The sequence below is a fragment of the Populus euphratica genome, unplaced genomic scaffold (genome assembly GCF_000495115.2).
Source record: "Populus euphratica unplaced genomic scaffold, PopEup_1.0 scaffold2.1, whole genome shotgun sequence".
Classification (NCBI taxonomy): domain Eukaryota; kingdom Viridiplantae; phylum Streptophyta; class Magnoliopsida; order Malpighiales; family Salicaceae; genus Populus; species Populus euphratica.
This window is the reverse complement of record NW_011499846.1, coordinates 6,463,222-6,481,762: the sequence shown is the minus strand read 5'-3', so window position 1 is coordinate 6,481,762 and position 18,541 is coordinate 6,463,222. Positions and strand designations below refer to the sequence as shown.

General features: G+C 34.4%; 1 protein-coding gene and 1 non-coding gene across 3 annotated transcripts; one reads left to right on the top strand and one right to left on the bottom strand.

Annotated features, from left to right (window-relative positions):
* The first annotated feature begins 3,667 nt into the window (after positions 1-3,667).
* On the top strand, positions 3,668-3,739 carry TRNAC-GCA (transfer RNA cysteine (anticodon GCA)). Its single transcript has one exon. It is a non-coding gene; the product is annotated as a tRNA-Cys (tRNA).
* Positions 3,740-5,077: 1,338 nt separating this feature from the next.
* On the bottom strand, positions 5,078-16,742 carry SETH5 (transducin family protein / WD-40 repeat family protein). Of its 2 annotated transcripts, XM_011040983.1 has the most exons (19): positions 15,111-16,742; positions 14,266-14,577; positions 13,898-14,134; positions 13,659-13,779; positions 13,438-13,595; positions 12,667-13,300; positions 12,227-12,291; positions 12,012-12,113; positions 11,778-11,920; positions 11,398-11,453; positions 9,872-10,530; positions 9,576-9,766; positions 9,149-9,455; positions 8,312-8,593; positions 8,093-8,202; positions 6,669-7,002; positions 6,113-6,517; positions 5,785-6,025; positions 5,078-5,702 (listed from the first exon to the last, which is right to left on the bottom strand). In XM_011040983.1, the coding sequence occupies exons 1-19, from the start codon at positions 16,515-16,517 to the stop codon at positions 5,677-5,679; spliced, it is 5,790 nt and encodes a 1,929-aa protein (XP_011039285.1). In that variant the 5' UTR covers positions 16,518-16,742; the 3' UTR covers positions 5,078-5,676. The 2 variants fall into 2 exon arrangements, with proteins under 2 accessions (XP_011039285.1, XP_011039293.1); XM_011040991.1 differs by lacking the exons at positions 14,266-14,577; positions 15,111-16,742 and having other exon boundaries at positions 13,936-14,075.
* Positions 16,743-18,541: the final 1,799 nt, after the last annotated feature.

Sequence of the window (18,541 nt, the reverse complement as noted above, 5' to 3'; positions counted from 1 at the left end):
TCCGGGGCTCCCACAATTTACCCCGAACCCATTTACCCAAATAGTGGTTTGGATCAAAATAATTAGAAACGGATCTATATTTTTAACTAACCATTTGATTTCAAAATAACAAATTTAAATTGTACAAAAAAAACCAAAAATGAATCTCAATAATGCAATAATATTTGTATCACGCAAACATTAAAAATTTCTCTAGCTTCCTTTGTTCACAAAATCTCCCAAACCCCGATCACAACGGCAAGAAGACGAAACCACCCCCACCTCCCTTGAAGCCCCCACACAACCAACTACCCCACCTCCCTTGAAGCCCTGACACAACCAACTAATCTGCGAGTCATAACTCTTATTTACTCTACCGATGTATAGTTATCTGTGTGGTGGAATGGTTAAATTTAATTTTTTTTATTTAAATTTAATTTTTTTATAATTTTATATTATTTTAATATGTTGATATTAAAAATAACTTTTTAAAAATAAAAAATATTATTTTAATATATTTTTAAATAAAAATATTTTTAAAAATAACAACTACTATATTTTTAAAAGCTTATATCAACCACAACCTTAATATTTTTTAATCTTTGCAAGTCCTTTAAAAAATCTGTAAATTTTCTAGAGATTGTCAAAACTAATTTAGTTTATTTTATAGATTAAGAGATTGTGAGCGAAAAGGTATTTAATCACCTATGTATTATTTGTGAGCCCGAAGGTATTTAATCACTTATGAATTATTTATTTTGATGATAACAATATATTATTACATTTAATATGTATCTTGGAGTATTGTTATTGCATGAATTTCTCCACATTAAATTAAATTAAAGTTATGGACTTCTTGGATAAAAACTTAAATTGAAGATTCAAAAGCACACATGATGTAATCAAGTTTTTATAAAATTTAATTTGATATTATAAAATAAATTTAATTTATAATTTTTTAATTGCTGAATTTTATCAAAAAAAAATTATTTTATTGCCAAAACCCATACTTACCCTATGAAATATTATTTCATTACATGCCTTGGTATTTATCACTAAAATGTTTTTAAATCAACATCACATATTTGGTCCATTATGTTCTTGAACTCTCGCAAACATTGAAAGTTTTATAAGTATTTTTAGTAAGTGATGATGTTGTGATTTCCAAAGAAATGTAGTAAACATTAAAGAGCTATTTTACCTAAGACATCAACTCATCTTCATAACATGATTTTACGACAACTCCTTTTCTTTCAAAAGCATCCCTTAACCATTTTTCTTTCTTGAGAAAAACACTTGGAAGAGCAAAATCTCTTGAATTAATCTACGTGCGCTCATACTATTTTACAATTTTACATATTTAATTCTTAGAATTTATCTTACTCTAAAAAGCTTTCATTAATCTTTGTATTCTCTTGAAAATCTTCAAATTCTATATTGTATCAAATTAATTTTTCATATCCTAAAGCTAAACTACATCTTTATAAAGACTTGATTATAATCTTTGTAATTTTCTCTTCTCTTGTGTAAGGAGTGAATATCTCAGTCAAATGACATCCATCCTTGACTTAGAAAAGGTATTTGAAATTCTAGATTTATGGGGGTGGGAACTCGAGACTTATGACCTAGAGACTAACCCTAGCTGAGGTTAGGTGAGTATTGGGTTTTAAATACACTTTTTTTTTCATGCCATCATCTTAAGCTTGTTTGATACTTTTGAACCTCAAGAAATGTAAAAGCATGTTTAAATAGTTATTAGACAAATAAGAAGTTTTGCTTGTACAACTGAGGAAGCTCATTGAATAACGTTTTGGTCTCTTACCTGAATTCTGCTTTCAAAAATGCTATACTAGGCAATTTTCTTTTCATCCACTGTGTTTTTGTCATTTTCTTTTGGTGTACTTTCTAAAAATAGTATTCCAACATTAGGATTCCTTATTGCAAGATGATAAAGCACACTTAGTTTGCCGACAAATGTATTTTGTGGAATTGATAATACAGTTTGTTTCGCTACGTGGTGGTTATTTAATTATGATATGCGACATTAATTATGTGGGAGCTAAGAAATCATCTTTTGGCTTTCATTTGAAAAAATAATGGTTGCGCACAAAATTAAAATTAATTTAAATATTTTTTCATCATGTATGATTTTTCCAAAACTTTTATCAAATTATATTAAAATGGTAAAACATCCTCAAACCATATCATTTTTGTCCAATGTTATTCGGGACACAAACCATGTCATGCTTGAGATTTTGAAATCAGATAATTTAGATAATTAGGGGATAAATCCGAAAAAATTGAATGGCACGATGATAGTTCTAACATGGACTAAAAAATTGCAGATTTCCATGCCATTATCCATTGGTACCAACATTCAAAGTTCGCCCGTCATTCAAATTGCTGGTAAAATAAACATTGATGATTAGGGAGAACAGTGCTTAAATTTAAGATAGAAAGGTAACCTAAACAACATACCAGCATTGACGAAGAGGGAGTGGTGCCGACCAACAGAAGTCAGCACAACTAGAGTTGATGAAATCTGAAAGTCCCACTTCAAAAACCTTTACGTGAGCAGTACCTTCTGTGAATTATGGATCCTCACATCTATACTGGCCTTCAGCTCTATTTCCAAAGCCCATGGGATCTGCAGAGACATTCTCAAGCAGCTGACTGTGGGATGGAAGAGGGCGGATATGTCAAATTCAACAGCATCCTCAGCCACTTTCGTCTATCTTCTTCTCCATAGTCTTTAGCTCTGCTTCCCTGTCAAGGCTGTTCTCGATTAAGCACTTCTTCAAGGATTTGATGGGATCTCAGCAGACCAGTGATCCTTCCCAGCTGCCAAAATGAACCAAGAGATCGAGCGAGAGAGACATGCATGGAATCGTGATAATGACAGACTATAAAACAGAAGATCAAAATACTAGTATTTTGTTTTATGCCTAATTATTTCAAGGAGCTCTACCAATATATCTTTAAGATATCAAATACCTTAATGAGTAATGACTTCTAGCTTTAAGTTACACATTGATTTTTAAATTGTTTTTTACTTATAAATATATTAATATAAGTTTTTTTAAAAAAATTATTTTTAATACTAGTAAATTAAAAACAATTTAAAAATACAAAAAAATGAATATAAATAAAAAAACTAAGATTTTTTAAAAGTACGGATGAATAATAAAACCAAACGTAACCTAAGTCTGCTCACAAACTTTTTTATAAGAGGTTTCAATTTTATTTTAATTTTTTATTTATTTTGCACTATTTTGTTATTTTGATAAATACTCATACCATATGATTTAAAATCTCATTCCATACATATGTGATGATTCAGGACGAATTGAAATGTCCAAAAAATTTCACTAGTCGTTTTCTTTTCACCGATTAAATAGTTATTTTTTTAATTTAAATCTTTCATTGCTTCACTATTAATTACATTCAATCTAACCTAATTATCTATACATTTTATTAAATTTCATTGCTTGATATTTATAAAAATTTAATCTATTGATTTGAATAATGAGATCCTCTTCCTTTTAATATATTATAAATACTTGCAAAGTAATTTACCAACACGTTATATTGTACATCACGTTTAGTCCCTTTCCCAGCATGCGAGAAGAATTCTTTTCTTTAATATAGAACGTATATATAAAAACAAGCGGTAGTCGAATGTCAATTCGGGTCCATAGCTCAGTGGTAGAGCATTTGACTGCAGATCAAGAGGTCACCGGTTCGAACCCGGTTGGGCCCTTCGTTTTATGAAAAATTTATCCATTAAACGACATCGTGCAACACCTTCCACAATCCTTGTTCTTTTGGATAAGAAACGTTTTCATCCCTAGTTTCCATATTTTCGATTGCATCCCTGAGTTTAATTGTTTCAGTTTTCTGTGAGGTTTAACTACCTTCAAAAGAAACAGTTTCATCTCTATGTTTCACAAGACTGCGATTGCATGTTGATATTCCTTGTTGTTTTGGATAAGAAACAGTTTCGTCCCTGGTTTCACGAAATTGCGATTACCTTCTTAATTTTGATTTTTCCAGTTTTTGTGCCGTTCAATGCATTCCAGTCCTTGCTCTAAAATGTCGATTACATTTGTAATTTTAATTATTTCAGGTTTTTGTTTTTGTATCTCCGATAGGCAATGCCCTTCCCAATTGTGTAAGGATCTATCTAGCCTTGTTCTCTTGAAGAAGATACAGATTCATGCTTATGTTTCGCTAGGTGGGCTTGTTAGGAGAGATAATGGCAAGGATGCACATGGAGAAAGTGATACGAGGAGAGGTTTAACCATTCGCCTACTTTGGCAAGACAGATATTTACCAAACAAAAAGTTATTGGAAGAATCCTTATTTATAATTTTCAATCCTGGATCAACTCTTTAGTAATTTTCAATATTCAATTTGGATAGATTAATTATTATCCTTCTTCTATTTTATTGGCCAAATAACTTAATTTTTAGTAACTCATCTATCTTTTCTCATTTCCATCCTTCCATTTTAAACAAACATGGTCTTAGATTATTTATTCTTTTTATTTTTATTTTTTTAGTAAAAATTAACCTGATAATCCTACAATTTACGTTGTTTTTACACCTTACCCTCTGTATTTTGAAAAATTACAGTGTGTAAAACAAACTAAGCTATAGGATGATTTAGGATGCAAGTATCATGCATGTAATAACATTAGGATGTAAGCTGTAATTTTCAAAAATATTATATATAAAAAAAATCTGATCAAGGTAATTCCCCCCCTTTTATGGATTTTTTGAATCATTTAATAACAATTAATTTTAAAATTTTTATTTTTCATGTAAAATTGGTCAAAGCTATTGCAGTAGATACTTTTATTGATACATATTTTAGAACTCATGAAAGATTTCTATTCTAGACTGCAAAAATAGCATGAGAGATTAAATTGAACTCGCTTAGTGTTAAACAATTTATTTAGTTCTGAAAAAGAAAAATCACTACTACAAACTCTAATTAAAGAACTCAATGGCAAAGCAACCCACAGCAAGGGCCAAATTTGGTATTACCTCTATAATTTTAAACCTCTGAACTTACCATCTATCCACTGTGGCCGTTCTAAGCAATTTGCAGGCTTTCCTTTATTTTCCTCCAGAATGCACTCATTACAATTTGCCATGCATAATAATTTGTTACAGCATCCTCGGTTCAGTTGGTTAGAACACATGTAATAGTACTCGTAGCATCATCCTTAATCCCCGACAAGGCCACCAACATATTTCTTCAGTATCCATCCCATTTTCCAGCAGAATGCTCATAACCATCCGATCAAAGCTTAAAAAATTCAAGCCTTTAAGAGCAGTTTTCCATCCCATGGAAAGGCAACCGTAGTTTCAGATTGCAAACATCAAACTCCATTAAATAGATGCAGGCAAGAACGAACCTAACTTTTTTAAATTGAAAGGTTTTTAATTTATCGCCAAATTTACTCCCCCCACTACATACAAAATTTATTTTTCCTACATGGTTACAAGACAACTGCACAGAATATTTTATACATCACGGAAAAAAATACAAAAACAAAACAGAATGAGAGAGACTACATGGGTTAGAAAAAAACCTCAGCCAAGTGAGAGCATCGTTGATGACAAACTCATGAGCTAATGGACAGCCGGTTTTCAATTTCTACAGTTTGTTAGTCTATACAAGCTAGTACTGTCAGCCTTTGTTTGTCTTCTCCTTGCCTGCAAAAGCATCATCCAGGTGTTAAGATGCATCTCTGTGACAAAATTTTACCAACACGAACTGGGCGATCACAAAGCTTACCGAATATGCTTGATTTTAGTGGGAACCGGAGAGATGACCCTTTCAGTTTTAGCTCTCTGAGTTGCCTCCTTTTGCCTGGTTTCTCGACTTCTGCAAGAGCACTGCTACTCTCTCCTGTTAAAAGATCAGGTCCTTTCTTCACCTTTTCATGATAAACTGCAGGTGGTGCTAGCCTCAGCTGAGGCATGCTTTCTATCTGTACTAATTTCTTATCTTTTTGGAGACTAGATAAGATCTCAAACTGCAGAAAATTCAGGATGAGTTTTGATCAATTAACAAACTTCTAACCATGAGAGGTGTAACAACAACAATTAAGCTACTCATTTACCCGTGATATTTGCTGAAGCCCATAGGAATTCTCTAACAAATCTTCATGTGGGTGTAAAATGCTAGTTCCATGTGCTCTCCGTGGTCTCGCGGAAACCTTATTCACTAAACCATTCTCAGGAAGTGCTGATTTGTTTCTAGCCCCCCTCTGAGTATTCTTCTTAGGCATGCAAACAGGACATCCGGATAAGTGGCCCCTACTTGATAACTCATTTTCAAGTTCGCAATCAAGATGAGTTGCATGACCACAACTGAAAACTCGAATACGGAAACTGGAATTCTTTGCAAGTGGGCAGTTGCATATACAACATACAGTACTTCGGGGAGCATAGCCATGAGACGCCCCCTTCTTTAGCAAGCTCATGGTGTAAAATGTGTCATCCTCTATCAAGGATTTGGCAGTATCCTAAAATGCATAAATTATGAGTTAGTAGAAATTTGTGAATTAAGGTTGAACAGCTCATAACCGTCTGGCACAAAGTTCATAAAAAAGACAAATTCTAAGATGAATAGATAAAAATAAAAAAAATTCAAATGACCAAGTTAATAATATATACCAGAATTCTTCTTTCAAAGCCATATGTTCCAAGCATCCCCAGAATTGTAATTTTGAAATCACCAAATTCCTGGCTACCATTATCAGAGAGGAGTTTTGACATGATAGTTGGAAGGCGAATGTATCCAATCATCCCCTCGACAATCTCTTTGATGAACATAGAAAACAATTTCCTCAAGAAGTGAGCACCTTTGCAAGATCTGGAGATTTTCCACTTGATTACCCATGCCCCATCATCCTCTTGGGAGCCCAGAACTTCACCTTGCACTCCACCGTAATTCTTTGTTTTTGATGCCCTTCTATCAGAATAGGAATCCATCAAAGGCATACAGAACCTGCATTTTTATATATATGGAAAATTAGGAAATGAAAAATGCAAATGCTATTCCCTTCCACAACAATATCATTCTTGGCAAATGTAAAATAGATAAACAGCAAGCGTAAAGGACTGGTGGAGCAAAGCCAGAAGCATGAATAATACAAGATCTAAAAGGAGATGCATGTTCTCTTAATGCAAATATAGAAATTCCCAAAAGAAAACTCATAAGATGCAATTGAGAAATTGAAATAAAAAAAAACAGTGGTTGACATGACCAATTAATTAAAAAAGAGTGCCTTGTACAGTTGCTCAGCTGTTTACTTTTTTCAAGTGATAACTTCCATTACAGAATGAATATATCACTGGTTATGGCAGTTCCTATTAACCAGATGTTAATCTCACACATTCTCAAATAATACAACATTAAAAGAAGATGAAAAGGTACACATTGTCATTCTTGGAGATTTGTCAAAAACCACATGTGTTTAAGCTGCAAAATCAAATAAAAAAAGATTATTTTATATGAAAAGGCGTTTTTGCCCTTAAGAGAGCTGAAATGTTTAAGCATGCCCAGGTGTGCTTTTACCAACAATATAATAGAAGATGAAAAGGTACACATTAGTATGCCCAGGTGTGCTTTTACCAACAATAGAACAGCATTTGTTAACGCAAGAAAACATAAAATGCAGACAGGAACATTCTCAGCTTCCTCTTTCAAAACTATGCACAGGCAAAACACAGCACACATAGCGATATCCTGGCAGCTGGCTATAATACTCGAAGTGTTCCATCCTATATCATACACTGCTAGTTAATGTTCTGAACGGTAACAAAAGATGTGGACTTTCACTAGGAGAATAGAAGAAAAATAAGAAAAAAGGTGAGTCGATAATCAGTAAATTTTTTCTTACATCATAGACAGCTTGTTAATGTTTGACATGGTGACCAAAGATTTGGATTTTTTAATAGATGTACTGAAGAGAGAGAAGAAAAAAAGGTAGAACAAATATGAAAAATCTTGTCTGAGGAGTCACAAGCAAACTACTGTTAAATATAGAATGTCACAAAATGCATGTAATCAAATTAATAATCTATATTGAGCTTACGAGTCAAGTAATCTGAACCAGAGCATCTCAGATTCCTCAGGTTGTAAACGAGGGGTGTTCCGCTGGCATAATCCAATACAGGCATTTAATATACTGCGTATGTTGTCCACCTGATGATAAATATTGTAGAGTGCATTAAACATCCATTAAAAGCATGCTTTCTTACCAGGAAAAAGAAAAAACTAAAACCATATCATAAAACTCTATAAATCTGTCAACCTCTTTCATTTTTAAAACGGTGCTGTAATGATCACTACTCGCAGAAACACTCATATCTGAAACCACACTTTCCACAGCTGACTCTAGCTCTGAAAAATTTTCATTGAGACCAGAAAGTGTGAGTAAAAGAGCACTTCCAGCATCACCAACCCTTTCCAACAAAAAGGCAGCAGCATCTATTATCCCATATTCCTGGCACTTGCGTAAACAATGTTCCACCCGATAGCTATCAAAAGTCCCTAAGAATCTGAGAACTGAATTGCGCTCAAACTGACATAATAGCTGCAAGAGCAAAATGCAAAAAGCAAAATACTAAGAATCTAACCCAAGAAGTGATAACACCATCCTTGAAAATTCAGAAGAAAAAAAGCAGTAATTAGAAGTGCAGGAAATTAGAAGTTATCATAGCAAACATAATTCTGATAAAAACAATGCAATTAGTCAAGCAATAATTGCATAGAAGTGCATGTAGATGATTATATCCCACAAGGAAAAAAACAAAGGCAGCACCTATATCACGACCCAAACCAATACAACATTTATTTGACTGAACACTTGAGCTTATTCATTTCCTTTCAGGTGCGCCTTGAGAGCAAATTTCAAGAGACAAAATTAGAGTTACGAAGACCATGCGATCAGACTGAACACAAGCCCTCAAGAAAAAACAAAGACATGACAATTTTTTACTGTTTCAGAGGGAGTGGTGTTGCAATGTCATTCAAATCCAATCAATTGCTTTTAGGATAAAAGTAGATGGGCTGACCTCAAAATAAAGCTCAATCATATCATCATTCAAATCCAATCAATTGCTTTTAGGATAACAGTAGATGGGCTGACCTCAAAATAAAGCTCAATCATATCATCATTCACATGAACAGGATTATTCCGCATGAACTTAGGAAAATCAGAGATCCTTTCCAGATAAGCTGTGAGTCCTTTTGACTGATCTTTCACCCTTCTTCCATCAGCAACATCTATATCATCAGCTTTTTTTAAATTAGAAAAGTCTAAGGTTCCAGACAAATGAACCTCGATGACAGTCTTTAAATACAGAAAAAGACTCTGTGGATGAGAGCGTAATTCAGAGAGGATATGTGGACTGTCAGCACGAAAATGGTCAGTGACCAAGAAGAATGTTCCCTCTCTGGAAAAAAAAATCATAAGATCGATCAGAGAAGAAAGTTCCCAAATAAAAGAAATCTGACAGGATATTTAATGAGTAAAAATTGACATGTCTTCTTACAAAAAATTGAAAAAAATTTACCTGCTTAAGACAAGCAACTCAGGAATCCTAGAAATCACAGCTGATCGAAAAGCACCACTATCATTGTCACTCAGCTTTTCTAACATATTGTTAATGTACGCAAAAGTATGAATGGGTTCATCTATGTCTTTCATATAGCTATCCAAGGCAGCAAGATACTGATGCCTGATGGTATGAATTAAGCCACAAACCTGAAACCCATATTAGAGCCAATAGCATGATGCTACCAAAAAGAGAACTTGATATAAGAAACACTCTCTGAAACAATAGCACAAATGTGATCATGGCATAGATACCTGGTGAAAGTGTGCTTTCTCACATAGCTGTAACACATAAGACTCATTCCAATCAGTCTCAGGCACCACTTCCAGAAGTGCAAGCACCTGTTTCTCTCTCTCCTTTGAGGTTTCAATGATGTGTGCAGGAACACTTGGTGGGACAGTACTTTCTGATGTCAAGTACTCCAAAATTTGACCCAGCACAACTTTTGAAACATGAGCTTTCCTACATGCAACATGGTATGCAATGAATTCAAACAGATTTCCTAAGTCTTTCTTTGAGGGCCATGCATCCACAAATCGAGTATCAACATTATCAACAGCAGACTCATCTGCTCGGGATATATGTTTTTCGGTAATTTGAACAAGAGCATTTATAGTATTCTGAATCCATAAATTCTGACTTTCAGCCATAATATTGTTTTCTTGCTCAGCCTCCATACTTGTGTCAGCACCATCTTGCATAGATAACTCACGTTTCAGATTTTCACCATCTAAAAAAGCACACCTCAAAACATCTAAAGTTGCTTCAGTATCTAACTGCAAGAGATGATACAAGTTCAGGTATGTTCCTCTTGACACTGCCTGTGGATTAGAGGCATCGGAACTCTCCAGCAAAAACTGCACAAGTTCGGTCCTAAGAGATGACAGACGTGTGACAGGAAGAGCCCCATGTCCTGCAAACACAATGCTTCAAAGTTTCATAATCATTCATGAAAACCGAATCACACATTGAACATGTACTTTATCCGTATGCCACTTGTGATCATTTATTCCAAAATGCAAGCAGTTCATCATTGGTTTAAACAACGGAAATATTAATTTTGAGAGTGAACAGCCAAAGTTCCTTGTACATGGAGACACTTCAAGTTTAACCAACCTGTTATAGATGAGGATAAAAATGTTGACAAGAAATATCATGTAATGACAAATTATTTATAAAGTATATGCTTATCAGAGTACACTAGCTAAAAAATCGTGCCGTGGGTATCAAGTTACGTAATAGCCAGTACCATGATCAATATATACTTATATAAGAACCGGATTGGATAAAAGCTGAGCCAATAAATAGGAAAAGGACTGTAATAAAACACTTCAAACATGATGCTAGCTATCTATACTATAAATTATAACATCATGAAAGATATTATTGTTTTACAAAAAAAACATTGATTTTGTCAACAAGAGCCTCTTACTTGTCTTAATAAACAAATATATAAAATTAGAAGTTTCATATATCAAATTTAAAGAGCAAAAGCTATCCAGAACTTGGCACCATTCTAAAGTGTGAATGCATGCTGTATTCAGAAAATAATGACTCCGAGCTCGCATAAATTGTTTTCAAAAACACGCGCGCGCGCGCACACAAAAGGCTTGATAATAATCTAGTGCTCCTCAATAGTCAATTCTCAGAACATTAAATACCCAACTTAGAAGTTGATTTGAAAGTTTTTTATGATAATATATCTCATGACAAGAATTGAAAAGGAGAGAATTTTGTAATAGTTGAATCAAATCAAGGTCTATCATAACTTGAATGATACCTGGTGGAAAGGCAAGACCTAAAAAGCAGTACTTCAGATAAACAAGCATCCTGTACCTGTAATTGAGTTCAGTAGTAAAGGGTAACCATACAGAATAGAGAAGCCATGGTCAACAAATCAACTTACAATTTATTTTTTGATTAAAGTGAAGAGGGAGGTAAGTTGATGTGATTCGTTTTCTTGGATAATTTTATGTAGTGTGATTATTCACTTAGGAAAATTAAATTCATGCAAAAGAATCTCCCCATTCAAAACCGAACATGTGAAAATCCCTGCCTTGTTAGTAAGCTTATAGATGACATATTTAATGCAGGATGACATTTGCTCGAAATCATTGAAGTTTTAATTTATTGAATCTGTCATGGGTTAAGGCCATGTACCCAAGGGCAGCAGCAGTCTCTTGTTGACTAGTTCTTGAAACAACCAATAGCTCCTCTAAAGGTGTCCTGAAATCATCCAATCCTTTATTGAAAAGATACACCAAGGCACCATATAACCCATGCTCCCGGCATAGCCTGACAACCTAAAAGACAATATACAATGATTATTCACCATTCTTGGTGAAAAAACTATAGCAAACATATAGGTTGAACAAGGGAAAAATTAAGAAAAACCTGATTAAAATCCAAGGAGGAAATGTCCATGTGAAGGACACATTGCTCAACTCGCTGCAACCACCCTTTGCTACTGTAATGCTCTACTAGGGCTTGCATAATCTTTGAAGGTGTAAGAATAGGAAGATGAAAGAAAAGACATTACAGTGAAAAAGTTAGCAACCAGATTGGAAAAATCAATGAGGGTAAACAAAACAACAAGCATCAAGCAATACCTCAGGGGGTAGAGACCCCAGCATATCCCTCAATATATATGGCTCCAAAAGCTCCAAAAATGTATCTAAAATACAGAAAAATAAAGATTCAAAAACCGAGGCTTCCACTCAACAGGATAATCATGGCATGTAGCATCAAAATAAGAAGCAAAGTACATGCAATTTGCAGCATCAATTTATAGAAAAAGGCATTCACTTCATAGCATTAATTGTAGAAAATTGCACACCCATAACAAGAAAACTTAAGCAAGCACAAAATGAACAATACGGAAGAGGCTACATCCAATCTATAAAACTCAAGCCTCTAGAAGTGACAGAGAGATGTAATGCAACTAGCATCTAATTGATGGATTCAAAATTGCTGCATGGTGGAGCAGTCAAAGTTCAAAGACCAGAATTAACCAAATACGCACAGAATTTTATGTAATCTGAAGGGGTACCTCTATGTTGAACAAAGACAAATTTAGAGAAAATTTCATCAAAAAGGATGTCAGTCCGCTGTATATGGACACAGAATTCTACAGCAACACCACCGACACGTGTGAACTGTTCTTTTATTTCAGAGTGCACTGAGTTGCTTCCAGTCTTTGAGTCATCTTGCTGTTCCGCTTTTCCAATTTGATTGCAAAAAGCCACTGAGATATAAGAAAATACTTCATCTACATATGACATAAGCAATTCTACCAGATATGGCATTATGGCTTCCTTTACAGCATCTACTGATTTAGGAAGGTCAACAACACCATGAGCTTGGCCATCATAAAGTGTCATTGCCATGTTCAGGGCACCCATCCAGTCCCCTGCTCTTCGCAGAACCTGAATACGCTCTTTCCACGGGAGAAGGCGGGAAACAATAAGATGTGTTGGTCCAAGTATGTACACAGAAGCTCCCCTTACACCTATACAATTGTGATAAGCTTTCTCAGGGTTCCCATAGATATTGATCAAGTGTGTATGATATGCAGCTAGATCATCTCCCCCAGGACCATCAACAGCAAAACTAGTTTGGTGAATCACAGTGCCATCCTTCGCGAACAAATATAGTTGTCCTGTTAACGTGAGAACCACCAGCATCTGGGAAGGGAACAATCCTCATTAAGTTTTAAAGATTAAAATAAACCACAGAGCATGCGCAAGTGTAGTGGAGAAAGCAAAGACAATAAACAGTGAACAAACTATAAACAAATAGATTTGCCAAAAAAAACACATACATGATCATCCAACCAAGCCACACCTATGGCTGCACTGTCAAGGGACCATTTTCCATAAACTTTTAACTCAGATTTGACCAATTTTGCCACTTGCACTTTTCGATCCCAGGCAATTGCGAGCAATGAGACTCTCTCTGCCACATGTTCTGGAACATTGTCTGCAACAAATTCTTTTTAGAACACTGTCCGTTAGAAAATTTAAGAAACTCTGCAGGCCATACCAGGTGATGAACTATGTGGTTGTGTGGTACATTTCCATGCAGTGTAAGGCATGGAACCCTCTCGAACTCCATCTGGCCTAGAAAGTTGTGCATATACCTGTAAACTGGGACTGAGCCTAACCTGTAAAAAAGGCATGGTTCCAACACATTGTGAAGAATAAACATTCACAAATAAGCAAACATTAATTCACAAAACAAAAGGTGCATGGAACTTGCAGAATTATCCAGGGATTTCATACCACCAAGGCAGTTTGATGAGTGACAAATATGACCACACCTTCTTCAACCAAAGAAGAGCCCTCATTGAATAGTTTCCAACCTGCATCTCCCCCAACTACACCACCCATCATGCTACTAATGCTGGTGGATGATGCTGAAGAATTTCCCTGTGTGGCTGGCAAAGCACCTCCACAAGATTCATCAAGAAGGGGTGAAGCTGATAACACAGTGCCCGTTCTTTGTCCATCAAGAAGACACTATAACAATCAATTAACATTAAGTCATTAATTTGGCAAGTACAACACATACCTACCACATGCTGACTCAGATTAACACATTTTACAGCAAGGCAAGGGCGTGCACCATCAGCCTAGAATGGTGTCTTTACCTGTGTTTTGAACGAGAACCTGTTAAGCAAGGGAACCACTGAGAAAGCATGTAGCAGAACCAGACCCTTGCTATCACCAGTAACCGCTTTAAACTGACGAGTAACTTGAGAATCCTGGCCCAGAAAGAATGCATGCACAACTGGTGCAGTATGCTCCCCATTAATAACTTTTGCTGCTGATGCCCTCTGGACATCCCAAACAGTAATGTGACCATCTCCGTAACCAGCCAAGAGCATGTCTCCTTGTTGATTAAAGCACATGGAAGTCACTGGGGCATGAGATCGATCACCTTGCAAACCAAGCATTAGCATCTGGAAAAGGAGAAGGATGGTTCAGTGGGTGATGCTGACTAACTATAAGGACAAACAAGAACCTAACTTGCAAAATATCAACAATGACAATGTTTTGCAGCTGTGATTTTCCTTGAAAATTGGATATTCAGTTAGCATTAGATGTTTGTTTCACTACGGTGAATTTCCTAGTAAGCAGGAGCCAGAAGAGTCTACTGAGAAAAGAAAAGAAAGATTTTATGCACGCATATAAATTAAGCCATGCCTAAAGCACAACTTCAAAGAAGAAACACTATAATCTCATACAAGTACATTTATGAAAGTCCTTCAAATTACTGCTGGATCTAGGATTTCCTTATTCCACATTGCATCTATGAACAAAATAGGTCTCGTCTCAGGAAGCACGTATCTAACTGCACCCTCAAAAGAACAAACCTTCCCATCCTTCAATAAAAGCAAGAAAACAAAAGGCAAAGACATACACTAATTAAAAAGAAGCAAGCCAAAAGCCACATACAACATAAACTAAAAGCAATATGATGAACAGAAGTAACCTTTGCATCCATGTTATCATCATTATGAGAAGAGTATCTACTAGGGACAACAACAATGACACCTTTTGACATTCCCACTGCAATGTAGTTAAGATGAACAGCCAAAACTTGAGGTGAACCATGATCTCTCCTAAATGTTTGAGAACCAACAGTTTGTGTAATAACATTATGAGAATCAACATCAAAATATCCTAAAGTAGTTGACCCCCTCCGAACACCCTCAAGTCTCATAGGCTGAGCAGCCGCACCCTCCTCCCAATGCAATCCAGTATAGGCCATTTTCTTCTCGAGTTCTTCTGCCAATTCAAGCGGCTTCAGACTAGACTTCCGTTTCTTCTCCGCCCTTTTACTAATCATCTCACTCTCCAGTTGCTCGATTCTCTCCTCTACAAGCTCCGAAATATCACTCATTGAACTTGCATCATCACCATCACCAATAGTAAAAACACCTACCCCATCATCTTTAACCTCGTCCATATTTTCTTCCAAACTATTTCCCTCTCCTTTCACCGCCTCGTCTTTAAAGGAATCAACATTATTCAAGTTAATAATAACTACTTCACTCGAATCACTCACTTCCACAAATTTATCTTTAGAAACAGAAGCTGCATTTTCATCATCCAAATTTAAGTTAGCATCAGAATTCGAGGTCGAACCAGTATTATGCAACATATCTTGACCACTATCATCACTTAGCCGTACTTCCCCCTCGATTTGAAAAACTGGCTCTCCTTCACTTTCACGTGAAATCTTCAAATCCTCTTCTGTATTCGGAATCGCATTCTCTTCTGTAGCAGATTGAAATAATCCACCCATCTTCTCCTCTGACTGGGACTGGAATCTTTCAATTGCGTCTCCGTTCGATGAATTTGACACAGTTTCATGATCGCCACCACCACTGGAGGCTGATTCTGCTATATCGAGAATCGTCTGGAAGGTTCCGCTCCCGCTGCTCAATCTCCTGGACTTGATCGCGGCGGCATGCGGTGTCGGAACAGAACGAGAGGCAGCAGCTGCCGCTGCAAGGGCTGCCCCTGGCTTCGCATTCGATCTCACTCCACCGAAAAGCGATGGCAACTGTCTTGAAGACGGAGGAGGAAGGCGCCACGGTGAATTAGTAATTCGAGTAAGTGAAGTGGGTTTTAATTGATCCTGGAGAATTTGTGATTGTGTGGAGGAATCTAGTGAGACGGCGTGTTGGAGGTGGGAGGGAGGGAGATCTGATTGTTTGATGGAGGGTGGGGATGAAGGAGGGGAAGAGGAATCGGAGTCGTTGAGAATTTCGTCGAGAGTACGGTGAGGGACGGAGGTATTATCGGTGTCAGAATCGGAGGTGGAATGAGAATTAAGGAAGGAGTCAAGGTCGAGTTCCATAGGGAGTTTGGTACTCGTTAGTTTCTTAGTCATGTTTATTTTCTATTTTCTATCAGGTAGGATGATGTTTGTTCATTTATGTATGTGACTGCAGAAGAAAAGGCTGCTTTATCATCACGGTAGAGAAATTTCTTGCTTCTTCCTCTGAGACCGGGCTATAGAATTGCTCCGATCGTCTCCATAGTTTTCTACTTTTCTTCGCCAACGGTATCACTGCGAGTAAAAAATAAAAAGCCGACAACTCGGCGTATGAAACCAACGACCCCTCGTTTAAGGATATCTTTGGGAAATCAGTAGCCATTATTTAAAAAAAAATAAAAATTACTTTTTAAAATTTATTTTTAATATTCATATATTAAAACAATTTAAAAATATAAAAAATAATATAAAATTTAAAAAATTAAATTTTTTTAAAGCTCAACGACTTCAAATATTACCTAAATTCTTTTTTTAATAGTAGGGTTTTTATTAAAATAAAAACATTAATAACGGTAGTTGTCACCCAGACATTACAAAAATTGAAACAATGTTACTTCTAAAAAAAATAATTAACTAATTATTGCAAGAAATTTAATTTTTTTACATGGATGCACTTGTCTTTAACATATTGACAGAGAATAAATTAATTTTTAAAACATGTTGAAATGACTGTCATTCTTAAAAGTAAAATAAAACTTAAATTCACATCTAGGATTTTTTTATATTTTTCACTTTTAAATGTACTTAAATAACTAAGTTGTCTTTAAAATTAAAATTTTTTTAATCAAGATTTAATATATTTTGATTTTGATTTTTTAGTTATTATTAAGTTAAAAAAATAAGTAATTTAATAAATATAAATATTATTTGTTTAAGTGGTTAATGCATATATTGCACGTGTTAGTAAAAGGATTGTGGTCGAGCAAAGAATAAAGAGACTTTTAATGGCTCAAAAAAAGCTTTTAAGACAGCCTTCAAATGTTTTGATAGCTCCTTTGTCCGTAAACGATATGTGATTTAATAATTTTTATCTTGGAATCAATAGCTTTTTTTTTTCTTTTGTTCTCTCACCTCCTTAAAAGAAATAGGTGTCTAATTTCTAAATTTTCAAAGTAATTTTTTAATTTATTTATTTTTTGAATTTAATCCATGTTATTTTGATTATTATTTGTTTTATTTGAAGTAATTTATAAAAATAATGTTTTTCCTATAAAATTTTAAAATACAAAATTATCCTTGAGTATTAGACATTATATTATTTTATTATATGTTAGTTGAGTATTTTTACTATATAAAATATGAAATTACCAATCTAATCATATATAATTTGTAAAAGACAATTGTATATAATTTATAAAAAAATAATTGTGTTATAATGAAAAGATCATCATGCCCTCAGTATCCAATTCAAAGGTTTTTTCTTCTTTAAGAGTAATTTTATAATTATACTATTCCATTGAATAATAATTTGTATCTAAAGGAATAATAATTATTACATTCTCATATTTGGTAATTTTTAAAACTATAATATAATTGATAATTTAAATTATAATAACTTATTGCATTACATAAAAAAAGCGATGTAATGAACCATTACATGATGAAGAGTAATTTTACAAGGATCTAATTGTAATTTTTTTTTATCATGAACTGAATTATAAATTTTATATAGTACATGGATTAAAAAAAATAATAACTCATTACATTACAAGCATTGCATAAGAAAGTTAGAAAGTCACGTGATGAACCATAAGAATGTATAAGAATATGCTTGTAGTGTGGTAATAATTGTTTTTTAAATAATGTTAATAATTTTTTTAATTTTTAAAAAATATTTTTAATATTAGCACATCAAAACGATCCAAAACACACAAACCATATTAAATTTTAACAAAAAAAAATTAATTTTTTTTAGAAATACAGATTAAACTGTGTTTCCAAATAGCCTCGAAAGATAATCTTGACAAAAATAAATTTTTAATAAAGACCAATTTATAAATAAAAATAGAATTTAGGATCGAAAATAATTTTTCAAATGCTACAAGGACTAAAATAACACTCTGTGATCTTCTACATTA